The sequence below is a fragment of the Sus scrofa genome, chromosome 6, assembly GCF_000003025.6.
Source record: "Sus scrofa isolate TJ Tabasco breed Duroc chromosome 6, Sscrofa11.1, whole genome shotgun sequence".
Taxonomy (NCBI): domain Eukaryota; kingdom Metazoa; phylum Chordata; class Mammalia; order Artiodactyla; family Suidae; genus Sus; species Sus scrofa.
In genome coordinates this window covers 160,211,071-160,238,423 of record NC_010448.4, presented here as the reverse complement: position 1 = coordinate 160,238,423, position 27,353 = coordinate 160,211,071, and the positions used below count along the sequence as shown (strand labels likewise).

Sequence of the window (27,353 nt, the reverse complement as noted above, 5' to 3'; positions counted from 1 at the left end):
TCCCTCCTCCCACCACCATCCACTCTCAGCTCCCAGATTAGCAACGTGGGTTATTCTTGGAGGAATCGTCACCAGGTGTTAAAGTCACGGTGTTCCTGAGGCAGAATGAACAGGGACTGATGGAGAAAGGGAAGGAGGTCAAGGCCAACAGGGAACGGGCAGTGTGGGGATCCTTAAGAGCTAATCACTTCAAGGTGGGAGGTGAGGGGGGGATGGAGGAGGGTGAGAAGGGAGGACGAGAGAAAAGTCATGACTGAAAGGAAGAGAGGGAATAAGAAAGGAAAAAAAGCAGGAGAAAAAAAGAGGCGTAAAGAGAGAAGAGAAAAACAGAAGAAATAGAGGAGAAAAAAGGAAGGTGGAGAGGAGTTATCAAAAAAGGGGGCTAAAGGAGGAAAACAAGGATGACCAAGAGGCGGAAAAGAACACGTGAGTGCCAGGCACTCAGGGGCACCCTAGACTGCTGTTCAGAACTGAGGAGTGCGGCAGGCAGCCTGCTAGGTCGCTCCCAGCTCAAGGCTCCAAGACACCAACAGAGCTTCACATAGTCACAGCAACTGTTCCTTGGAGAAGCGAAGTTTTAAAAGGCTAGCTGTTGGGCAAAAGAGAGCAGGAGACAATCTCAGCGTTGGCCAGCACTGCTGCTATGCTCATGGCTTCCCAGCTTCTCTGACTCGTGAAGAGCCAGGTACAGATGCTCCACTTTCCCCACCCTCAACCTTCCCACTGATTAGGGGCACACGGTCCTGGCCCTCCCTCTCACCTGTCCTTCCTGCATGCTTCTTCTCCCTGTGAGTCACGTCCAGGGAAGGAAGATGTAAGTTGCTCAGAGGCTGAATTTCTGGAGAAGTGCGCTGACCTCTATTACATATTGAATCTTTATGAACTTGGACCCCCAGCTCAGCCCAGGGATAAATCTTATAGGAAAGCAGTATGTGGATGCACTTGGTACAATGTTCAGTATGATCTTTCTAAAACACTCCTCTGAACCCAATGGTTTCCTGTTCAAATGCCATCACCTATGGGATAAAATCCAAACTCCTTACCCCAGCATACAAAATCCTTCATGACCTCTGCTCTTCTTATCTTCTCACCTACTTTCTTGCCTTTGCACATTTACACTTTTTTTTTTCTGGAACATTCTTATCCATTTGTCCCCCTGGCTAACCTCTGTTTATCTTACAAAATGCAGCATATGTAACAGCAATTCCAGGACACCTTCCCTGACTCCCCAAGCTAGGTCCAAGCCCTCAGCTGGGTCCCCACAGCCCTGGTGCTGCTCTTCCTCACTGCACCTGTCACATGATAGTTTCATTGCCTGCTCACGGATCTGTCTGTCCTCCCCTCTCATCTGTGACCTTTCTGAGGACTGGAGCCATGTCTGATTCATCCGCGCTTCCCTGGCTCAAAGCACAGGGCCTGGCATATGTTCGGTTGTCATGAACGGTTTGAGGAATGGAAGGATGAAGAACTCTCATACCAGTCTTGGACGGCATTGAAGGATTCCTCATTGGTGATGTCGTACATCAGAATGAAGCCCATGGCGCCACGGTAATAGGCTGTGGTGATGGTCCGGTACCGCTCCTGCCCAGCCGTGTCCTGGGGAGAAAAAGGAAGGAGTCAGCCTCCTAGAAAGTCTTTTGCTCTTAAAAAGCCCCCAGGACAATTAACTAATAGTTCAAAGTATATTTAAGAGGTATCTATCATGGATCTTGTATCATACTAGACTAAAATAAAACGGTTTTTAAAACCTCTGAGATAACAATTTAAAATAAATAAATAAATAAAACCTCACAGAAATTAATAGTTAAAATCTCCATAGAAAAGTGATCAGGAGGAAAGAACAATTCACAGAAGAAATGTAAATGGATCGTTTTTTTTTTTTTTTTACAGAATGGCAAAATGTAAACCCAAACAACATAGCAAAACAACAAAGATGCAAAACTAGTTTTCTGAGATTTGCTACCATGCCAATTTTCCTCCTTTTTATTATTATTATTTTCAACTGAAGTATAGGTGATTTACAGTGTTATGTTAGTTTCAGGTGCATTACGAAGTGATTCAGATTTGTATATATAAAGGACATGTTCTTTTTCAGATTCTTTTCTATTATAGGTTATTACAAAATGTTGAGTGTAGTTTCCTATGCTCTACAGTAGTCCTTGTTGATTATCTATTTAATTTATAGTAGTGTGTATATGTTAAATGCTTAATGCATCCTTCCCCCCTTTCCCTTTTGGTAACCATAAGTTTGTTTTTTTATGTCTGTTGGTCTATTTATTTTCTTTCTTCCTTTCTTCCTTCTTTCCTTTCCTCCATCCTTCCTCCCTTCCTTCCTTCCTGCCATGCCTGTGGCATGCAGAAATTCCCAGGCCAGGGACTGAACCCACACGACAGCAGTGACAATGCCAGATCCCTAACCTCTCGGCCACCAGAGGATTTCTTTGGGTCTATTTCTGTTTTGTAAAAAAAATTATCTTTCTTTTTTTAGATTCCATACATAAGTGATGTCATATGTTTATCTTTGTCTGGCTTACTTCATTTAGTGTGATAATCTCTAGGTCACTGCTGCAAATGCCATTATTTCATTCTTTTTAATGACTGAGTAATATTTCATTGGTGATACATACCACACCTTTATCTATTCATCTGCTGATGGACATTAGGAGTCTTCTCTGTCTTGGGTATTGTAAATAGTGCTGCAATGAACACTGGGGTACATGTATCTTTTTGAATTATAGTTTTCTCTGAATATATGCCCATAAGTGGGATTGCTGGATCATATGAGAGTTCTATATTTAGTTTTTTAAGGAACCTCCATACCATTCTCCATAGTGGCTGCACCAATTAACATTCCCGCCAACAGTGTAGGAGAGTTCCTTTTTCTCCATACTGCTCCAGCATTTATTATTTGTAGACTTTTTGATGATGGCCGTGCTGACTGGAGTGAGGGGATACCTCATTGCAGTTTTGATGTAAATGGATTATTATATTAAAAGGTTTCAACCTTTTTTTTTTAATGGCCTCACCTGTAGCATACAGAAGTTCCTGGGCTAGGGATTGAATCCGTGCCACAGCTGAGACCTACACTGCAGCTGTGCCAATGCCAGATCCTTTAACCCACTGTGCCAGGCTGAGGATCAAACCCACACCTCCATAGCAACAAGAGCCACTATAGTTGGATTCTTTTTTTTTTTTTTTTTTTGTCGTATTTTTGCCATTTCTTGGGCCACTCCCGCTGCATATGGAGGTTACCAGCCTAGGAGTCTAATTGGAACTGTTGCCGCTGGCCTATGCCAGAGCCACAGCAACGTGGGATCCAAGCCACGTCTGCAACCTACACCACAGCTCACGGCAATGCTGGATCCTTAACCCACTGAGCAAGGCCAGGGATCGAATCCGCAACTTCATGGTTCTTAGTCGGATTCATTAATCACTGAGCCATGATGGGAACTCCTGTAGTTGGATTCTTAACCCTCTGCACCAATAAGGAACTCCTAACCTTATTTTTAATTATAATTCCCACTGCTGATGAGGACGTAGTGAGGTGTGCAAACTCACATCTTGCTTGTGGGAGTGAAACTTGGTTCAATCTTTCTAGAAGTCAATTTGGAAATCTCCAAAGAATCAAAAAATATTTGTACCCTCTGGACCAGAAATTTTTCCTTCTGAAACTTTTTCTACAAAAATAGAAAAATCAGACAAATATTTATGCGCAAGAATGTTGGTTACAACTTTATTTAGTGAAAAATTATCATCAACCTGTATAATCAACAATAGGAGAATGGATAAAATACAAGATTTTCAAATGTATTTATATAGAAATATTTAAGGTAATGGAACAATGCTTGTATGTCCAATATAGTATCTGTTTCATTACTGTATACACAGAGAAGGAAACTAGAAAGGACACATCAAAGGGCTAATAGTGATTATCTCTGTATGAGATATGTTACCAGGATTTTAATTTTCTTCAGGTATTTTTTATATTCTCTACCATAAATATATGTTACTTATTAAGGAGAAATAAATATTTTTACTTTAAAAAATGACTAACAATTCCTTATCTCGAGCAGCTCACAATCTAGTTGGAAGGACAAACTTGTAAGCAAGCTAAGATGAGCCCCAAAATGAAATGTGACTGGAGCGCCCTGGGGTGCTTCATAAATGTCACGTGGTCCTTATGTGAGGATCCAGCCAGTCTTCTATCATTGCAGTTTTAGACGTGTGATACCTGAGCATGTATGAAACATTTCCCCATAGGTTATCTCATTTAAATTTTACAAAATCTATGTGAGGTAGGTATCAGTATTTACATATAAAAATGCAGAGAGAGTTAAAGACTTTTCCAAGATTACAAAGCTAGTGACAAAAGCTATGTATGCCTTAAATCTTGCATGTCTGATTCCAAGTCCAATGAACATACTATTACACTTCAATCCATAAAAGATTTATCCACAGTCATTTATGAAACAACATCTATAATGATAATAAAAATAAATAATGGGGACAATAAGAATTATAACATGACATTTTTTGTGCATATGCTGTACTTGTTATCCACAAACTTTAGAAAAACCTTGTAGGGTACTTATTATTACTCTCATTTTACAGATAAGAAAACTGAGGTACAGATAGATTGCCCATCAAATGTTTGAATTGGAGTTCAAAACAAGTCTGTCTGATTCCTGCATCCATTACAGTATATTGCCTTGGCTATGAACCATACTTTGTGTGATACAAAAATGGAACAAGAATGGAGTTCCCACTGTGGCTCAGCTGTAATGAACCTGACTAGTATCCATGATAATGTAGGTTCAATCCCTGGCCCTGTTGGCTCAGTAGGTTAAGGATCCTGCATTGCCATGAGCTGCAGTATAGACTGCAGATGCAGCTTGGATCCTGTGTTGCTGTGGCTGTGGCATAGCTACAGCTCAGATTTGACCACTAGCCTGGGAAATTCCATATACTGTGGGTGCAGCCCTAAAAAACAAACAAACAAAAGGAACGAGAAGCATCCTTGACCTCAGGAAGTCTTGGCAAAAGTATAGAGGTGGCTAAGACATACCACTGAACTGATAATTAGCAATATGTGGCAGTATATCATCAGTACCAGATAAGTGACTATATAAAGAAAATGTGTCACACATTTAGATAAGGTAGAAACATGGTGGTTTGGGGATAGTTATGGAAGATGTCAAAGCAGAGTGTACCAGTTAGAATAGACTGGGTTATTCAGCAATAAGCAATCTCAAAATCTCAGCAACTTCAGTAACAAAGTTTTATTTTTCACTATTTTTACATATCCATCAAGAGTTGGCTGGGTGCTCTGCTTTTTGTCTTCCTCATTTCAGGAAAAAGACTGAGAGGGCAGTCAGACAGTAAGAGAAGTGTGTGTCATGTGTTGGCTTTTCCACTTTTCCCATTCACTGGCCAAAGTAAGTCACACGCCCACACCCAAGAAAGTACAATCCTACAAAGTGCCCAAGAGGAGAATGGGAAATGTGGTAGATGGCATGACAACTCCCATGGATGGAATCTGTATTGAGCCCAGGAGCATTAACTATAGATGTGCTTATTTGGCAACAGAAGGAGGATAACAGGGCTCTTCCTAAAGAACTTTCCAAGCAGAGAAGAGAACAAAAAGTATTGTAGCAGAAGGAAGTGTTTTATCCAGTGACTACTCCAGAAGAACTTAAGGCATGGTGGGAACTGAGTAAGCAATGAAGCTAGAAAGAGCTTTGCATGCTGTGTTATGGGATTTGAACTTGATTGTTTAGGATCAAAGATTTTGAGGCAGGATATTAACATGATTTAATCCAAACTTTAAAAAGTTTACTCTATGATGTGAAGAATGGACTGGAGGAAGTAGAGATGGGATGTAGGAGGCTGGTTAGAAATTCTTTGCAGTGGGTCAGAAGAGACCCAGTAAGGATTTGAACTAGAGTGGTAGCAACAGGGATGTAGTAGAAATAGACTCAAAGAGTATTTAAGAGGTGAATTACAGGGCGTGATGATGGACCAGTTATGTTTTTGGCAGGGCTCAGCTTCTTCATGTCCTCAGCAATTCAGCTCTGGCCCAGACTTGCACATTACTCAGCAAAACCAAAAAATCTGCATTTAACATACCCACTATCCTTGAAAAGCATATGAATCAACATCCCCTGTTTGTCGAGCATGCTTTTTGGGTGTCTTACTCTTCACCTCAAGCAGCTCATCAGAGTATTCCTTCTGATCACATGCAATACTTCTCCCTAAGGGTTCTGGCAAATAGAATTTTATCCAGCTCAGGAATGAGTGAGAAGATGAAAGAATTTAAGAATGAATAAAGAGATGAATAAACATCTAACACTGTAATTTAGGCACTAATATTAGCGTAACAGTCACTCTCTGCCACAGCTACACAAAAGTTGTGTGTGTGTGTGTGTGTGTGTGTCTACCTATGAAACACTGCAGCAAAGCTTGGTCCACCCCTCCCACACTTACCTCTGCTTACTGAGCTCCTCAGAGCCAACGTCACAAACCAGACTCCCCCTCCCCCCGCCCCGCCAACCTACAGGTTCAGACCCTCACTTTGTCCTATAGGGTTTAGAGGTAAGCCCCCTGCCCAAACTGGGGACCCAGAAGCCCAAGCAGGATTCCTAAGCACCTGCACTGCCAGCGGGCCTCAACTCTTCTCACTCAGCCTATGTTATATCATTTCTCTGTGAGAGTTTCTAGTCTCCCAGCTCTGCCTGGAGCCTGCTCCTGTGCCCCAGCTCTTTGACAAAGAATCCTGCCACCCAACTGATCCAAATTAAGTAGAAATCCTGGTGTAAAATAATAAGTCAGCTTGGATATGGAATCAGTTTCACCTCTATACTCTCAATGCCTAGCACAGGGCTATGAACACAGTAGGGATTCTACCACCACTTGTAAAATAAAAAGGCTATACAGCTTTTGTTTTTGTTTTTTCCATGCCACAGGTGTTGCATATGGAAGTTCCCTGCTAGAGGTTGAATCAGAGCTATAGCTACCGGCCTACGCCACAGCCACAGCAATGCCAGATGCAAGCCGTGTCTGCAACCTACACCACAGCCCATGGCAATGCCAGATCCTTAACCCATTGGGCAAGGCCAGGGATTGAATCCATGTCCTCATGGATACTAGTCGGGTTCGTTTCCACTGAGCCACAATGGGAACTCCTAAAGGCTACACAGTTTTGGGGTTAGGAGCATGGTCTCTGGGCTTACACCCCAGTGGTAATTCCCTGTTCTAGCACTTATTACTATGATGATGGTAGGCAGCCTCTAAAACGGCACCCAATGATTACTCTCTCCTGGTGGTCACGCCCGTGCGTCATCCCCTCCTGGGGCAATTTCCCTTTGGGGGCTTTAATATCTTTATCGATAAAATGGGAACAACAATACCTATTTCAGAGCATTACTGAGACGATTAAAAACGTTATATCTAAGACGCTTGGAATAGTTCCTGATCCTGAGTAAGAGCCATTTAGGCATTATTTTTGTACTTCCACCGTCAGCCCCAGGAGCAGGGCCAGTTTCTCAGGGCCTGCCTGCCTGGAGTGAATGAGTCTCATGCTGTGTGCCACCTCCCTCTCATTCAAACCTGCTGAGGGCTGCCTCTGCCCAGGGTCTCAACTGATGTTACCCTCAAAGAGCAGAAGATGGCCAGACAGAAAAGGAATGGATGAGCTAAGAACTGAGCAGGCTTTGGTCTGCCTCCCAGCTCTGCCACTTGTCAACTCTGCAACCTTGGACAGCTTGGTTGCTTGGTTTGTTTGAATCTCTCTGAGGTTCAGTTTCCTCATGATTCAAATGGAAATAATAATCCCTACTTTGTGTTTGTAATTAAGGTTTTTTTAATTTTACCTGATAATAGGTACTCAAATATAGCAGTATTTGTCATTTTCATTATTATTTAACTTAGTTAAGCCTTTATTTCCTCTTCAGTAAAGTGATGATAAGAATGCCAGCCCTGAAGTGGTTATGTGAGGATTACAGACAGTGTACTGGTAGAGCTTGGCACAGTGCCAGGCACATAGTAGGTGCTCAATAAAGTGCATAGCAGCTGCTGCTGTTACAGCTGGTATTGTTGTTTCTGTTATTTCACCTAAAGGAAAGCAAGGTTGGAAACAACAACCCAGCTCTCACTATCGTGTGCTCAATGGAAAGTAGCCCAGAGCATTGCTTCTGAACCTCCCTCTCTCTTTTATTTTTAAAAATCACTTTGACGAACATTGATTCCCCTCCCACTGATGAGAGTCAGAAATAGAACCAAAGAGGAGACAGGAAGGAGGAGAAAGAAAGAGGTATGACTCACTGGCTACTTGAGGAAGGAGACCATGTCATCAAGAGCAATCGATTCACTTCTACAAAGCAGACATTCATTGAGCTCTTCACATGGGCAGAGCATTATGCCAGAGTGGATGCCAGGATGCACACGCCACCTCTGTGGCCTCCAGCAGCTCTGTCCATGTGGCCGGCAGACACACAGCCCGGGGGGAGGGAGCTAATGTCAGCTAAATACCTACTATGTGCCAGGCACTTTGATGAATGCTTTACATGTGAGATCTTACTATTCGCACTAACAAAATAAAACTGCTATGTGCCAGGTGGTATGTCAAGCCCTTTACCTATTTTACTTAATTTCCAAAACAGCCTTGAAATACTGTTGTCTCTACTTACAGATGAGAAAAAGTTAAATAACTTGCCGAAGATCCTGCAACCAGTTCATGGCAGACTGAGATTCAGACTGGGTCTGTCTGATTCCAAAGCCTGCGCTCTTCCCAGGATGCCCTTTGCCTAACATTACTTCTCTTAATTGTTATGTCGGCCTGAAGCAGGACAAATTTGAGTCCCCATTTTATATGTGAATTAACTGAGGGTTACAGAGGTTAAGTAAATTGCTAGAGTCACAAGGAAACAGACTGGGGATTCAAATTCATCTTTTGACAAAAGTCTATGTATTTTCAACACAGCCTACAGCCCAACCAGACTGTGTATTCTTAATCCCTCTCTACCCCCCAGGACAGGACCCAGCCCACACCACAGCCTTCCAGACAGCAGATCCTCCAACCATGTCTAAGCCTTCCTGAGGCCAACAATCCCCGCTTCCCTAGAGGGTAAGACTGGAAATCACCCATAAAGCTTAAATGGAATCAGGTGTGTCTGGTACACAGGTGCTCAACCCATATGAGTTATCTTCTCTACCTTCCCGCGAATCATTGATCCAACATAGACCCATCATTCCTTTCTGGAGTTTCCTCATTGTCACCCACACATGCCATACTCATTACTGCTCCATATGTCTGTTCATGCTACTCCCTCTGCCACATATGCCCTCTCCCAGCTCCTTCACGTGTCTTGACTATCAGACTGTTGAGTTCTAAAATTAAAAGTAAACCTTAGAAGTTATTCAATCCACCCTCTCACTTAAAAAAGGAATTCTTTCCACAGCATACAAGTGCATTGAGTGTTCCCGATGCTGGATGCCTACCACCTCCAAAGGCAACCATCCCACTGACGGATGGTTCTGATCATGAGAACACTTCTTCCCTTCCATGGAGCTGAAATCTGCATGTGGTCATTTCTAGCCATTGATTTAATTCTGTTCTCTGGAGACCCAAAGAATAAATCTAATTTTTTACTCCTGTGGCAGCCCTCCAAATATTTAAGTCCTATGTTTGTTTAGCTCTTAGAGTTTAGAGTGTTTTCTTATTAGCTCAGTCAATTCCCAGAAAAATCCTGTGAGAGAACCAATATCTCCATTCCACAAAAAAAGAGACAACTGAGATTCGAAGAGGTGAATGATGAAAAGAAGCTTAAATAAAACAAGGCCTTCCGGCTCCAAGAGACCAGAGCTCAAGGCACAGGGATACACCTCTGACGTTTTTAAATAGCCCGTCACAGGGAACTTGACAATTAAGCAGAATGACTGGAATGGTGATGGGAACTTGAAACTGTATCATGGGAGGAGCAGCTGAAGGAAGAAAGAAGCAGCTCTGGGCATAGTACTGCTGTCTTCAAATATCTGAAGTGCCTTCCTTCTTCTTTTTGTTTTTTTGCGCCTTACCCGCAGCGTATAGAAGTTCCCAGGCTAGGATCAAACTGGAGTACAGCTGCTGGCCACAGCCACAGCCACACAGGCTCTGAACCACGTCTGGGAACCACACCACAGCTCACAGCAATGCTGGATCCCAGACCCACTAAGCGAGGCCAGAGATTGAACCCGCATCCTCATGGATACTAGTTGGATTCGTTTCAGCTACACCACGACAGGAACGCCCAAAAGTTTTCCTTCTTTTCCTTCCTTTTTATTCAAATCTTCACTCGGTACTGATTCTGTGGCAAGTGTTGGCCAGGTCGTGAAGATAAAAGGCTGAATACGACAGGATACCTGCTTGAAATCTACAGTGCCTGTTTACTGTAGATGGGAAGTGTGCATTGGATGGGGATTCTGAAGCAGGAGAGGCCCAATCCCATAGAGGCTTCCAGCACCTTTCCGAGAGGCAACACACTTCCTTCAGGGCTCAGCTCAGCAGAGGAGCTGCCCTGAGCATCCTGGCAAACGCAAATGGTCCAATTACACATTCTCCTGGCACCATGGACTTCTGCTCTGTAGCGCTCATACCCACTGCAATTGTGTATTTATTTGTGTAATTATTTGATTAAAGTCTGTCTCCCCTGCCAAACTGCAAGTGCCATGAGAACAGGATGTCTGGTTTTCCTTATATCTCTAGTGCCTGGTACAGCACTGGCACATGAGGTGGGAGAGATTTTCAATAAACATTTGTTGAAAGGGTGAATATGGGGAGTTACTGCAACATTTTCAATAGAGCACAATGAATGTCAGATGGATCTTTCTAAAATCTGAAGCTTATCTTCTCTCTCCTGTTCTAAATCCCTTCCCAGGCTTCCCACAGCCCACATGACAGGGTCCAAGCATCTCTGTAGAACATAGACCCTTTAAGATCTACTCGGGCTTCCCTTCCAGATCCTTCCCTCCCAGTCTTCCTCTGAACCCATGAGTTCCAGCTTTGCCTAACTACTTGTGGTTTCCCAAATACGGTTCCTTTACATCCTCGGGCCTTAAACTGATATGCTCATCTTTGCCTGAAATCTTCTTCTCTTTAATAATTCACAACCTTATTCAAGGTCACATCTTCTGAAGCTTTCCTTGACCTCCTCTCCCCTGACAAAGTAACTGCTTTCTCTGCCCTTTTATGGTTTGGCCTATCACTGCACACATCACGCTTACTCTACTTACTGGTTCATTCATCTGTCTCCTCTTTCAGATTATGAATATCTTGAGACCCAATCTTATATTTAGATAAGTCCTAGGACCTCAACTATAGCACTTGGTACATAGCAGGCACTTCATGAGAATGCTGGTGAATGAAACTCAACGAGTGACTATGTGCTGAAGAGGGAAAACTCAGGGAGAACCTCAGGATTGGTTGGAAAAGGATCTGTGAGAGAAGGGTCACCTCTTCTTTTTGATTCCTTTACCTGTTATAGACAGAAGGGGGAGGCTCAGAGGTCACACAACTAGGAAAATGTTATCTCTGAGGCTTTCACCCCTAGATCCCGCCTTGTTATACACACGCTCCCCCAGCCAAACGCCTCTGTCCCCACTCTTCCATTCATTCCTTCCAGGCCAGGCGATGGGGTGGGCATGAGGAGCACCAGGAAGGCAGGTAATGAGAGCTTCTGGGCTGGTTCACAGCTGCCAAGCTCCAAGCCCTTTGTATTTTGCAGCCCCTGGGAGCCAAGGCATTATGTCTCATGGGAATAGGAAGAAAGCAGAAGGAGAGAGGTTTTTAGGAAAGTTCCGTGGAGCCAAGGAAAAGCAAAGGACTGAGAAAAGGAGAAAGTGATCCCTTGGAGCTGGTTTGGTGTTGCACCCATATGTCTTCAGGAGTATAGACCATACTTAGAGCACCCTCCCATTTACAAGCATCTTTGCTGCATCATCTCATTGGATTCTAACAATGACCCTGTGACGCAGACTTTTTAGAGCCAGAAGAAGCCAGTCTTAGGGCTCCTGCAGTCTGCATGTAGGGAAACTAAGACACAGAGAGGTAAAGTGATTTTCCTAAGGTCACATAGCTTCTTACTTGTTAGCTGGGCTGGAACTCAAACACAAATATTCTGACTCCACATCCACTGTTCTTTCCAGCACACCATGTATTACTCTTGATTTACAGATGAGAAAATTGGAGTCCAAGGGCACATAGGTAGTAGCTGGTAGATCCTTGAGGGTAAGAAGGCATGAATGAGGTCACTGGAATCCAGAACTGGGGATTCTATAGCACTTCCCTGCCCTCTGTAATCCTAGCTAACCTTTAAGGTCCAGGTCAAAGTGCACCTATTCTGGGAAGTTATTTGAGTTCCAGCATCAAAACTCATCATCATTTTTTCAGGGCCTCCACAGAATGTACTTGGGCCTTTATTTTAATAATATTATAGCAATAGCAGGGCACAGACTATTAGAGCTAGAAAGCCCTTGTGAGAGTAACAAATTCCACAAATATTTACTGAGCCTACACCGTCCCAGTGAATAAGACATAGGTGATCCCTGCCCTCGGAATTCTCAGTCTAGCAGGGAAGCCACCTCACACATGACAACTTCTGCAACAGGTACACAGAGGGTTAACACCTTCATTTCACAGATGCAAAATCCAGGCCCAGAGAGATAAATGCCCTGATTTCTTATTTTTGGCACTGATCCCACACAAACCCATCAAAAACTCAAAACCTTTCAGAGATATGATCAAGTTCCATGATTTCCACTAAGATACAAGACACTACATTTTACTTAATATAAACTAAAAGTTGTAGAGGTTCCTCTCATTGTTCTTCAATGCATCTGGCATATCTTAGGGGTTCAAGAAGTTGTGTTTTGTTTTGTTTTGCTTTGTTTTCTCATTTTAGGGCTGCAGCTGGGGCATGTGGAAGTTCCTAGGCTAGGGGTCAAATTGGAGCTGTAGCCGCCAGCCTACACTACAGCCAAGCAACGCCAGATCAGAGCCACGTCTGCAACCTAGACCACAGCTCGCAGTAATACCGGGATCCTCAATCCACTGGACAAGCCCAGGGAACGAACCCATGTCCTCATGGATAATAGTCAGATTCATTACTGCTGAGCCACAACAGGAACTCAAGAAATATTTTTGAAAGAATGGATTATAGCATCTATATCAGGGATTGGTTTCCACTCCCATTTATATCTCTTCATTTAGACTGTGGGTGAGAGGCTGTGCTTTTCATTTCTGTACCCTCAGCAATGTCTAGAGCAATGCCTGGCACCTGGTAGGTATTCCAAAAATACTGAATGAACAAAGGAATGAATGAATGAAAGAAAAGCGGATAACACGATCTCCCTGTTGCCTTAAGTAACAAAGATGACATGACCCAAACACACTCATCTTCTCAAAAGCCCTCCTTTCCTCGGCTGCTGCAAAACCTCACTTCATCAGTGCTTTCCCCACATCTCTTGCTGCTCCTGCTCTGACTCCTAAACTGGCTCTTTACCCTCCTCGAGTCCCTTATTTCTGAGTTTCAGATGCACATTTCCAACTATCTACAGGACGTCTCCACTTAGTCTGAATGCCTTCGACATGTACAGTTGACGATTACGTATAACCTATTTCATTTGTGTCTGCTCCAGCTAATAAGCCTTCATCAGTACCTGGCACAGATCTGGGCATGTAGCAGGTGTTTTAAAGATGCCTCCTGAACAAACCACCATCCCTAACACCCCAGCGCTTTGGCATGGACAGATTGAACCTCAGAATTGCCAATCCATTTCCTCTTTGGTCTTTTTGCCTCCCAATTGACATCAGCACCATTCAGAGCATTCTGAGAAATCTCTCTAGGGAATTCACTTAATTTGCCACCTGCTGTACCTTTTAGGTGACTCACCCAACTCCCCTTCAAGACAGGAAGAGGTGGGGGAAGAGTGATGCGAGAAAAGGCCAGAAGGAAAAAGAGAAGCTTGAAACAAGATTACACTTAATATAGCCTCAGGTCATAGCAAGTAAAAGGAAATGAGAGTTCAGGTCTTGCACTAAGAAACTGCTGGTGATAAAAATAGGACCCTTGTCAGACAATTTGCAGGGAAAAATGGTTAATAAGCACATAGATGATTGTTCAATAAATAGTCAGAGAAATGCAATTTTTAACCCATTAAATTAGCTAAAATTAAACTAAGATAACATCTTACGTTGTCAAAGGTAGAGTAAAACAGGAATTTCATTACTGAAACTCTATCGAAGGAAATAATTTGAAACTAGGAAAATTTTCATACACAAGGATGATCATTGATCACTGTAATGTGGTCCACAACCACCCCAAATTGAAAAGTAGTTAAACGTTCAAACAATGGAGAACAACCAAACTTTGAGACCAAAGATGGCATCCTCTGTGGCACAGCAGGTTAAGGATCTGGCCTTGTCACTGCAGAGGCTTGGGTCAACTCCTACGGCACAGTTTTGACCCCTGATCCCTGGCCCAGGATCTTCCACATGCTGCTGGCACAGGCAAAAAAAAAAAAAGAGGCCAGAGATTGTGCCTCATTATTTTACCACTGTTTAGAATGCCCGAAATACAGTAAATGCAACAAATATTGTTGACTTTTTGGCTATGCCTATGGTATGCAGAAGTTCCTGGGACAGGGATTGAACCCATACCACAGTAGTGACAACACCAGATTCTTAACCACCAGGCCACCAGGGAACTCCACAAGAAATATTGTTGATGAATGAAATAATGAATAATGGTACATCTTCCCTATAAATGAAGTCATTTAAAACACATTAATAAAGATTTTTTAACAATATTGGCTATGCTTATGTCATAGTGTTACATTTTAAAAGGCAGGATATGGAGTTCCCTGGTGGCCTAGTGGTTAAGGATTTGGTATTGTCACTGCTGTGGCTCAGGTTACTGCTATAGCTTGGGTTTGATCTCTGGCCTGGAACTTCTACATACTGCAAGCATGGCCAAAAAAAATTTTTTAATTAAAAATAAAAAGGAGGAGTTCCCGTCGTGGCGCAGTGGTTAACGAATCCGACTAAGAACCATGAGGTTGCGGGTTCGGTCCCTGCCCTTGCTCAGTGGGCTAACGATCCGGCGTTGCCGTGAGCTGTGGTGTAGGTTGCAGACGCGGCTCGGATCCTGAGTTGCTGTGGCTCTGGCGTAGGCCGGAGGCTACAGCTCCGATTCGACCCCTAGCATGGGAACCTCCATATGCCGCGGGAGCGGCCCAAGAAATAGCAAAAAGACAAAAATAAATAAATAAATAAAATAAAATTAAAAAATGAAATAAAATAAAGTTATAAAAAAATAAATAAAAAGGAGATAAAATTGAATATACATCATGATCTCAACTATGTTAAAAATTTATAGAAGAGAAACTGGAAAGAAGCCAACCAAAATGTTAATAATATTTTATTCTTTATGCTTGACATAATTTCAAAGTATTTTTTAATGAACATATATTACTTTTATAATTAAGAAAAGTAAACCATAATGATGGCTGGCAGTTGCTGTTATTAATATTCCAGAGAGAAGGAAATACGGCAAAAACACGGAGGACAAACCATGAGTTTATCTTTGTTATAGATGGATGATGGTGTTCAAGCACTATTTAGTCTCCCTACTTGAGTGTATGTTTGAAATTTTCCATTATAAACAGCTAAAAAGAAAAAAAAAATACAGTAAGGCCTAAAACAGCATGGCATCTGGGGAGAGTACAAGCAGTTCCATTTTCACCAGCATGTAAAATACAATATTATATAGATTCTAAGATGCTCATTTTTTTCACATTTTAGCGTCTCTGAAATAAGGATATATCTTACAATTGATAGAGTTTTCGATTTCTGAAACACAGTTCTTAAAATAGAAAGTGAGGCTGGGGTTAGACAGTGGAGATGATGGAATGCCAGGCCAGGCACTTGGACATTGTCTAAAAAATAGGGAAGCACTGAGGGATTTAGTGGCACCCAACACAGGGCCTATTGCCTGAAGGACATTCAGTAAGTGTGTGCTAAGTGGTGAGGCCTTTGAGGATGGGAACACGGCCCTTTTATGCCCAGAGCCAGGGGACACTGACCTTCATAGGAGAGTTGTTTGAGGCCTTGCTCTCCCCACCTTCTTGTCATCTCATGAGTCCCATTTCTCTCCATCTTTGCAGAGCAAAACCATGAAGTTGTCTGATAAAGTCTTTCTCTCTCCAATCCCCCATATTACTTCCATTTTCCTGATAGTAAGAAATATTTCCCCAGAGTCTGAGCCAGCATCATAGCTAAAGAAATGTGAATGCGTACAGGCCTGGGTTCCATGGCACCTTCTGAAGACATGCTAAAGTCCAAAACCTTGGGTTGACGCCTGGCCCAGAGACCCACTTATGAACTCATTTCCAAGGAGTTAACATTTACTAGGCAGACAAGGAGACACAAGGAGTCAGTGTATACGAAGCAGGTAAGAGATTAGGATGAACTCCAAGACTTCTGGGACTTAACTAGAAAAAGAGTCCAGGCTCTCCATCCTGCCCCAGGCTGTGCTTTCCCCTTGGTCTCATAGCTGCTTCCTTTTGGGAGTTGGCCCGAGTCATTATAGCAGACAAGTCCCATGAGGATCATTTGCATGCAGGTGCCAGAGTGTTCTAAAAATAGGATAAACACTCAGCTCAAAGCAAATGCCTTGAAATTTATTTACAAGGGAGGGGAGACAATCATCTGAAGAGACAGGGGAAGCTGTCAGAGGCAGCCTGACAATAGTAAAGGAGTCACATGGTGCAGGCCAGGAGTCAGGAGGCCCAGGCATGATGTGTTTTGTGGGTTTATGAATAACCCTCCTCAACTCTGGGCCTTGGATTTTCCATCTTTTTATTTTATTTTATTTATTTATTATTTTTTTTTTCTTTTGGTCTTTTTTGCCATTTCTTGGGCTGCTCCCGCAGCATATGGAGGTTCCAAGGCTAGGGGTCGAACTGGAGATGCAGCCGCCAACCTACACCACAGCCACAGCAACGCGGGATCCGAGCTGCGTCTGCAACCTACACCACAGCTCACGGCAACGCTGGCTCCTTAACCCACTGAGCAAGGGCAGGGACTGAACCCGCTACCTCATGGTTCCTAGTTGGATTTGTTAACCCCTGCGCCACAACGGGAACTCCGGGTTTTCCATCTTTAAAAGAGGGATATTCCACTACATGATTTTTAGGGCCCCTTCTAGCTCTAAGGAGTCAGGATAAAGAGTAATAATAATCGCTAACATGAATGGAGTATTTACTAAGTGTTGGGCACCGTGACACGTATTTTTCATGTATGACTTCATCAGTCCTCACAATCAGCTCATTGAGGCAGGCAGGACAAAGAAACTGAGGCACCGAGAGGTACGTGCCCAAATTAGCAAATGTTGGAGCTAGGAGTTTAACCCCTGAGCTAGACTGCCTCCCAGAATGCTAAAATGCTACACTTATCCTTGTTTTTTTTTTTTAATTTTTTTTTAGTTTTTGAGACGAACACTTTTTTTTTTTTTTTTTTTTTGTCTTTTTGCTATTTCTTTGGGCCGCTTCTGCGGCATATGGAGGTTCCCAGGCTAGGGGTCGAATCAGAGCTGTAGCCGCTGGCCTACACCAGAGCCACAGCAATGCGGGATCGGAGCCGCGTCTGCAACCTACACCACAGCTCATGGCAACACCGGATCGTTAACCCACTGAGCAAGGGCAGGGATCGAACCCGCAACCTCATGGTTCCTAGTCGGATTCGTTAACCACTGTGCCACGACGGGAACTCCTATCCTTGTTTTTTTAATGTAAAAGTCTCACTGCCTTAAGCTCATGTCACCTCTCCCATTCTTTCTCCCTGGCCTGTTCCCCAGGTCCCAAACATTGTGTTCCTCAAAGTCTGTGCTTTCCTCCGGCCAGTTCCTCTGCCCGGATCAGCCTAATCCCCTGTTCTGCTGAACCAGTTGCTATTTACCACTCAGCATTCAGCTCCAACGCTTCCTCCGCTATAATTTACATTTTCCCCACTCTCTATAGGCAGAAGAGATGGCCGATGGCTATTTGTTGAGACTAAGAGTGTGCAGGCACCGTGCTAATTCTTACACCTTTCTGAGAGAGGTTCGGGAATCATATCCATTTACAGATGAAGGTCCTGAGACTCTGAAGTTAAATACTTGCCTTAGGTCACACAGCTGGATAAAGATCTGAACCAGAGAAACTGACCACACAGCCTATCCTCTCTCCAATGAAACAGTGTATGGATTGCCAGCATGTTTGTCTCCTCCACTAGACTATACACTGTTCTAGTTTTGTCGTTTGTTTGCTTGCTTTGTATTTTTCCTTCATAGGATCAGCTGAACTGCTGGGAGGTAATCTGAAGCAGCATGCCTGAAGAAAACGACCAGGCTAGAATCAGGACCAAACCGTACAACAAAACAGAACAAAGAAGATGAAACCCCTCATACTGTCTAATTCTCTCTCTGCCACTTTAAATCCCTTTGGGAACAACATCCTCCCACCAAAATAAATAAATAAATAAATAAAAAGGCATTTTTAATTCTACCATTGCTGTTCCCATCTCAGGAGGTGGGGGATCACCTCCTTTAAAATGCTTCTTAAAATCCTAATTCTCATCATCCTCTCAATTTTAGTGTCCCTCAGCACTTAAATGTCACTTAAAAAAGCACATTAAGCACTCAATGAGCAGGTACTATGAGGGGCAGTGGTATGAGTGTAGATTCAGGGTTAAGCACATCCAAGTTCAAATTCCAGCTCTGCTACTTCCTGGCATGTGACCTTGGATCAGTTACCTGACTTTCTGAGCCAACTCATGAGCCAAATGAATATTCTTTTCTCAGGGCTGTTGGGAAGATAAAATGAGATAAGTGGTATGACAGTGCTTGGGCAGCTGTAAAGGTCTGTATCAACACTAGTCATAATCATTTCATTTACAGTTTGCCCCTGATAATCTGCTCTTCTTCCGCTGGTGCCACATCCAGGACAGGCCTCAGATTCTCGGAGAGCTGGTGGTAGAGGAAAGTGAAGAGGGAGGAGCCCAAGAAAGCAGGGCTGGAAACTGCCTGAGCAAACTTTTGCTGGAAGGAAATTAAAGGGCTAATTATGCTTCTGCAAGTGGTAAATCTCCAGGCCAGCCTCGGGCTCAATCAGTTGACACAGCCACACACCAGTGGAGGGAGGCCAGTACCCAGAGAGAACATTTCTCTCCCCACAAAATGGTACCTCATGGGAGCCTGGACACAAGGTCCAACCTTAGACTCACCTATAATGTTCTCTATCCCTGCTTTCTCTTCTCTCTCACTTCCTTTGTCTCTTCCTCCCCAAGTCCAGCTAAGAAAACGGAAAGGTCCCGCCAGTTTAGGGCACAGTCTCCTCCACCTCCATTCTGGGCCTGAGCTCAGAGCCTCTGCGTCATTAACACAGAGTCAACAGACTTCACAGGGGAAGGTGAGAAGCATAGGAGTACAGAGAGGGTAAGCGTTTCCAGCCGTCACCTGGCAACCCTAGGTGTGGGCAATGGTGTGGGGGAAGGGGGAGTCTGCAGGAAGAAATGATAAAGCCTCCGCTGAGTGGCCTCCCTTCCTCCTGCCTCTGCCCTTAGCAACACATCAGGCAGGACCCAAGCAAGCCAGGGGCCTTTCAGGGGCAGAAACCGCTCTGCTCTCTCTCCACCTTTGAAGGCGGGAGTAAAAGGTCCACGACTATCTAACTTCTCTGCTGGTGAACTCGACCCTGTACGCCCCATGGTGCCAGTCTTAAAAACGGCAGTAACCATCTGCGGCAACATGGATGGAACTGGAGATTTTCATACTCAGTGAAGTCAGTCAGAAAGAGAAAAACAAATCCCATATGATTGTCACTTATATGTGGAATCTAAAAAACGGCACACATGAACCTATCTACAGAACAGAAACAGATTCAGACAGAGAGAACAGACTTGTGGTTGCCGGGGGAGTGAGGGGGGGGAATGGATGGGGACTTTGGGGTTAGTAGATGCAAACTCTTGCATTTGGAGTGGATAAGCAATGAGATCCTGCTGTACAGCACAGGGAGCTATATCTAGTCACTTGTGATGGAACATGGTGGAAGATAATGTGAAAAAAAGAATGTGTATAAATATATAACTGGGTCACTTCGCTGTATAGCAGAAATTTGACAGAATCAACTATAATAAAAAAGTTGTTTTTAAATGGCAGTAACCAAGACCAGTCACCATAGTACAGCACAAGACAACTTATCCTGCTCTGCCACTCACTGTGCAACTTTGGGCAAGTTTATAGAGCACCTAAGATATTACAGGCACCATACTAGCCCCTTTCCTTGTGTTATCTTGTTTAATTTCTACGGCACTGCTGAGAAGCAGATCTTAATAACATTCCTAGCTTATAGCTGAGGAAACAGAGGTTCAGAGACATGGCTCCTTGTCACACCGCCAGTGCCATGTTTTCATTCTACTTCTACCACAACTAACAAAGCCCCCACCTGTCCCCTCACTCTGTGCCAGAATGTGCAGCAGCTCCTCACAGAGCAGTACATTACGTCCCAAGCCACTTAACGACTTACCTGCAGCTCAACGATGCCCATTAGAACCACCTGTGAAGTAGCAGGGGCAGCGAGAGAGGAGGTATAAAGAGCCGGAAAGCTCACAGGAGATACTTTGCCACAGATAACCCGTCCCTTTTTGAGAGTGTTTCCTTGGAGACGCAGCTCCAAATTTCAGCTGTGTCTCTGATGCTCAACCACCTGTGAGGTCCCTGGGGTACCACAGGGCCAGGGGAAGAGTGGGAAAGGCAGTTGGCTGTAAAAAGAACACAGCTTCTGGCAGCAGACAGCCCTAATTTTGAATCTTCATTGTGCCATTTACTAATTTTGGTAACGTTGGTCAAGTTCCTTAACTTAGTTTTCTCATCTGTTCTGTGCACTATAGTTGTGATGATTTTCTTTTTCTTTTTTTTTTTTTTTTTTGTCTTTTTTGCCATTTCTTGGGCCACTCCCGTGGCATATGGAGGTTCCCAGGCTAGGGGTCAAATTGGAGCTGCAGCCGCTAGCCTACGCCACAGCCACAGCAACTTGGGATCCGAGCCACGTCTGCGACCCACACCAAAGCTCACGGCAACTCGGGATCCTTAAGCCGCTGAGCAAGGCCAGGGATCAAACCCGCAATCTCATGGTTCCTACTCCAATTCGTTAACCATTGAGCCACAACGGGAACTCCATATAGTTGTGATGATTTTCTTTAAAGGTGTGTAAAGTGCCTGTAAAATATATAATTTCTGCCCAATAAATTATAACTCTTCACACCGCTTTCACCATCTATTGAGCGCTTCCTAAGCACCCAATTCCTTACCCATGCAAAGATATAACAAGGAGGGTGGGCATGCACGGTGTGGGGCATATATGGGTTTTGAAGTCAGACAGACCTAGATTAAAATCTGGACACTACCACTCTTTGTGAGAACTTGGGTAAGCTATCTAACTTCTCTGGACTTCAGTTTACTTACCTGTAAAATGGGGATGATAACAGTACCTGGCTCACAGGGTTGTTGTGAGGACACCAAGTTGTTAACGGACCTGAGCCCAGCGCTGGCGACTTAGCAGTGCTGTCAGCTCACACCAACCCTGCAGGAGGTGTTATGAGCCCCATTTTACAGGTGAGGACATTTTACAGAAATGGTAGTTGCTGTTTATTGCCTCAATAATTACTGACGTGAAATCGAGAAAGAGGCATTCTGAGCAAGAACGGCAGCCCTCCCAGCCTCTGGGCCTCTAAAAGCAGGATCACCAGGAAGCCAGGCCCTTATCCTTCCTCTGATGCCCACCCAACCACTGCCTGCCCCAGTGCCACTGGTCTGCATTACAATCTCTTTTGTTGTCCCTTTTATCCTTCTTTTCATGGCAGTCTTGGCAAGAATCCCAAGTCTCCCAGGCCACCCCCGATTACTGGACTCTGATTCCCATGCAGCTCTACCCATCATCTTTTCTAACTCTATCTCCTCCACTCCCCACTGAAACCTTTCCCTGGGCCTTCCGGAACCCATAGTCCTCAGAAAAATCTCATTTTCCTCAACCTCTAGTCTGGATGTTTTCTGCCCACTCCCCCTACCCTCCCCCCACCCCCACACTGTGCTGTGACTGAAACTTAGTTCCATTTGAAGATGCAGGCTTCTCCCAAAACCTCCAAACGGATGGCGGATGGCGGCTTCCTCTCTCACCACTGTTGACTCTCTGAGCCAGGAGGTTGCCAATTTCACCCCACCCCCCACTGCCTGCAGTCATTCTCTTTTCCTCCTTCAAAACACAAATGCCCTCCAGCTTTGGGTCTCACATGATGAGATGATGCTGGCCACTCTACTGATCAGTGACCAGCTCCTGTTTCTCTGTTACTCTCTCCACGATTCTCAGTAATTTCATAGCCATAGAGATGAGATTTCCAACATCCTGGACTCTCGTTCTTTACACTTCCTCTCCTCCAGGGATGCTGATCTCCACACCCACCTCAGCCACTCACTCTCACCATCATCCCTGCACCTTGTCAGCACGGAGAGTAACTTCAAGCATCCTGCTCTCAGATTGCCTCGACTTTTCTGGCTCATCCCTTCTAGATTCCTAGTGGCAACAGTCTTCAGCCTCTACCATCTTTTCACTGCCCTATGTCATCACCTCCCTCTCTGCCCAGGTTGAACTCTATGGCCAATTATGAAAGTGGCTTCCTTGCACACACCCCTGACTCCTTGGCCCTCTATTGCTTTGTCATGCTCATTCAGCAAAACAGTACTTTCACTGGAGCCAAGTCGCTCTGCCTATTCCATGACTGCATCCAAAGAGCAAAATGTGGTTAGAGAAAAACACACAACCATGCTTCAGATTCATGAGTTTGTGAATTTAAATTTATGATCACTAATTTCAAGTGGAACCTTAATGCTAATCAGCGATCAAATTACATTTCCCTCATCTATTCACTCTCCCACTTTCCTGGGTGACGTTTCCTCTCTCCTTCAATCTCTACACCCCCTCCCCCAACCTCACTCTCAGCTGAGGACCTTGCTTCCTACTTCACCAAATGATGGCATCCAAAAGAGCTCCCACCAGCTATGTAGCCCCTAGCTGCACCTGTGCCCACTCCTTCTGTGCTCTGCCATGTTAATATGGATGCACAGGCTGTGCTCCTAGCAAGGACTCACACTCAGCTTGCAACCCCATCCCTCTCAAGGATAGTGTCTCAGAAACTCTCCTCTCTCTTCTCTAGCATCAGTTTTATGGTTTTTTATCTGTTGCTTAGTTTGCTGGTTTCTATTGGATTATTCCACCAGCACACAAACTCGCTACTTCTCCCATCTTGAAAACCAAAAACCTCTTCTGACTCACTTTCCCCTTCACCTTCAGCTACCACTCAGTGATCTCCTTTCCCTAAGAACAAAAATCCTTGAAAGTGCTGAGTATCCAGTTTCTCTTCTCCCACTCTAATTAGGCTGTCATCTCCACCATTCCACCAAAAGTGCCCCTATCCAGGTTACCAATGAACTAATTCCCGGCTGCTAAATCCAGTGGTCAGTTCTCCATCCTCATAGTCACAGAATGGGATGCAGCTGATCTCTTCTTCCTCTAGAAAACTCTGTGTTTGGCTGCAAACACTACACTTTCCTTTTTCAGTTGCTCTTCTTCACTCTCCTTTGTGATTCTTCCTCATCTTCCCAACACCTTAGTGCCGGAATGCCGTTGAATTTAGTCCTTAGAACTTTTCAATCTTTACTCCTTCCCCTGTTGATCTTGTGGGGCATCATGCTTTTATTTACTTATTTGTCTTTTTAGGGCTGCATCTGTGGCACATGGACATTCCCAAGCCAGGGGTCAAATCGGAGCTGCAGCTGCCGGCCTGTGCCACAGCCACGGCCACACAGGATCCAAGCTGTGAGTGCAACCTATACCACAGCTCACGGCAATGCCAAATCCTTAACCCCCTGAGCGAGGGCAGGAATTGAACCCACGTCCTCATGGATATTAGCTCAATTCATTACCTCTAAGCCAGGACAGCACCATGGCTTCGTGGTTTTAAATGCCACCTCTATGGGAGTTCCCTGGTGGCTCAGTAGGTTAAGGATCAGGCATTGTCACTGCTGTGGCTCTGGTTACTGCTGTAGCACAGGTTTGTTCCCTGGACCCAGAACTTCCAAAGGTGTAACAACAAAAAACTTCCTCTATGCTAAGGATTTGCTAATTTATATCTCCAAGCAAGGCCTCTGCCCTGGCCTGCAGATTCATTTATCCAATAGCCTATTATACATCTCTATTAGGTTATCTCACAGGCATCGCAAACTTCACATCACCAAACTGACTTGCCAAATCCTGCTCTCCCTGAAGTCTTCCATATCCCAGTCAGAGGCATCGTCAACCTTCCCGTTTTTCAGCCCAAACACGTGGGGTCATCCCTGACTCCTCCCCTTTCTTTTCTCCCACATCCAATTCATCAGCAAATCTTGTCAATAATATTTTCAACATTTAGGGTGTTCCTGTTGTGGCGCAGCTGAAACGGATCCAATGAGTATCCATGAGGATGTGGGTTTGATCCCTGGCCTCAGTCAGTGGGTTGGGGATCCAGCATTGCTGTGAGCTGTGGTGTAGGTCACAGACACTTCTTGGATCCCTAGTTACTGTGGCTGTGGTGTAGGCTGGCAGCTGTAGCTCTAATTCGACCCCAAGCCTGGAAACCTCTATATGCCTCAGGTGTGGCCATTAAAAGACAAAAATTTTTTTCAACATTTATCTAGAATCATTTTCACTACCACCACTGCCACCTCCTACTTCAAGCCACCATCCTTCCCAGCCTGGATTATAACAAACCCTAACTGATCTTGCTGACTTCTGCCCTTTGTTTATAACTTATTCTTGAAACAGACATAATTCTGCCTCAGAGCCATCCTGTTAAATATTAAAATGTAAGACAATGAAATGTTCTGGACTTAGTAGTGATTATTGCACAATTTTGTGAATGCTAAAAATCAATTGTATACTTCATTTTTTTTTTCCTGCTTTTTAGGGCCGCACCTGTGGTATATGGAAGTTCCCAGGCTAGGGGTTGAATCAGAGCTGCAGGTGCCAGCCTATGCCACAGCCACAGCAATGCAGGATCTGAGCCCCATTTGTGACCTGCACCACAGCTCATGGCATTGCCAGATCCTTAACCCACTGGTCAAGGCCAGGATCAAACCCACATCCTCATGGATACTAGTCAGCTTCTTAACCCATTGAATCACAAAGGAATCTCCTAAATTGTATACTTTAAAAGGCTGAATTTGGGAGTTCCCATTGTGGCACAGCAGAAAGGAATCCAATTAGTATCCATGAGGATGAGGGTTCGATTCCTGGTCTTGCTCAGTGGGTTAAGGATCCAGTGTTGCCAAGGGCTGTGGTGTAGGTCGCAGATGCGGCTGGAATCGAGAGTTGCTGTGGCTGTGATGTTGGGTGGCAGCTACAGTTCCAATTTGACCCCTAGCCTGGGAATTTCATATGCCACAGATGCGGCACTAAAACAAATTTTAAAATAAAAACACGTGAATTTTTGAAAAAGTAGTAAAATATAGATAAAGCCCATAGTTTAGTTAATAATAAATACTGTACCTATTTTAATTTCTTACTTTTGACAAATGCACCATGATTATATAAAATGTTAATATTAGGAAAATGGTGAAGAATATAAGGAAACGGTACTATCACTGAAATTTCTCTATAAATCTAAAACTATCAATACATAAAGTATTTTTTTAAAATATAAGTCAGATCATACAATTTCACTCTCCAAAACCCTCCCATCTCATCCTGAGTAAAACCCAAAACACTTAGAGAATTTTTTTTTCTTTTCTTTTGTCTTTTTAGGGCCACCTCCATGGCATATGGAGGTTCCCAGGCTAGGGGTCTAATCGGAGCTGTAGCTGCTGGCCTACACCACAGCCACAGCAATACCGGATCCTTAACCCACTGAGCAGAGCCCTCAACCTCATGGTTCCTAGTCAGATTCGTTTCTGCTGCGCCACTATGGGAACTCCTAGAGAATTTTTTGAGGTAGTGTTCCCATTGCAGCTCTGTGGGTTAAGAACCCGATACAGTGTCCAGAAGGATTCAGGTTTGATCCCTGGCCTCACTCAGTGGGTTAAGGATCTGGAGCTGCCACAAGCTGTGCTGTAGGTAGCAGATGCAGCTTGGTTGTGATGTTGCTGTGGCTGTGGTGCAAGCTAGCAGATGCAGCTCTGATTTGAACCCTAGCCTGGGAACTTCTATATGCCGTAGGTGCAGCCCTAAAAAGCAAAAAAAATTGAGATCAGCCAAGACTACAGAGCTGGATGAATGAGATGGAGAGTAATGAGATGGAGAGTCCTACCTCAGGATGTTATCTGCTAGAGCCAGCTCTCATTACAATAAAGCCTCCTCACGGAGCCCTCTCAGATGCTCTCAGGCTTACAGGGATCAAGCAAGCCCTCTCTGAACTCCCTCAGAACTTTCTATACCTCTCTCAAGGCATCATCCCCATCTGTAGTATCCCCACTATTAGTGTACATGTTTTTTCTCTCTTACTACACTGAGCACTCCCTTAAAGGTAGGGATGTTGTCTCACCAATCCCTGCAGAGCCCAGCCCAGCCAGCCAGTGATGGGGCCTCAAAAGCAATCATGATTTTTACAAAAATCATGATCTTTTCTTCTACTTATAAAGATCTTCCCCACATTAACTTGAAAAACCCTCACTCATTTGCCAACACCTAGCTCAAATGTCCCCTCCTTCATAAAGCCTAAAACAACCTTCTCAGGCAGAGATGTCAGCGCCTTTTCCTGTGTTCCCACAGCACTTTCTTCATCCCCTCATATCATTTATATTGTATCATACCTGTTTATTTGCCCTATAATGACTGCGCCTGGCACAAAACAGGTACACAAGATCTGTTTATTAAATGAACGAAATGTGCAAACAGCTTGGAAGGTCATTTCTTTTTCTCCCGCTCCAGTCTGGGAGGAGGGGTGGAGGCCCCTCCGAATAGCCAATCAGGATTGCTGGTTAATTCATTTGCACATTGCAAAGGCGGACTATGCCTGCAATTCTGATTTGATGTCCCATAGTTTTTGTTGTGATTTTAAAAATCCGATTAAACCTTCCCAGCAGCTGGTTCCTGCCAGCTTTGAGAAGATGAGAGCGTCAACATGTCTCTGCAGCCACACCAGGAAACTTGTTGCCTAGAAAAATCAATTCTGAATATGGGAAGAGCTAAGTACAGACGTTGTACTCAGCAAGTGTCTCCTTATTCCTGCAGCCACAGGGACCTGCCAGAGCCCCAGCGTT

At 44.2% G+C, this 27,353-nt stretch overlaps 1 protein-coding gene across 1 annotated transcript in view; it reads right to left on the bottom strand.

The window, feature by feature from the left end:
• The window catches only part of RAB3B (RAB3B, member RAS oncogene family), a 61,148-nt gene that overhangs the window by 17,212 nt on the left and 16,583 nt on the right, over positions 1 to 27,353 (bottom strand). The window contains exon 3 of the mRNA XM_003127977.5: positions 1,478 to 1,596. Within this exon, the coding sequence (XP_003128025.1) occupies positions 1,478 to 1,596 (119 nt within the window). The remainder of the gene's footprint in view (positions 1 to 1,477; positions 1,597 to 27,353) is intronic.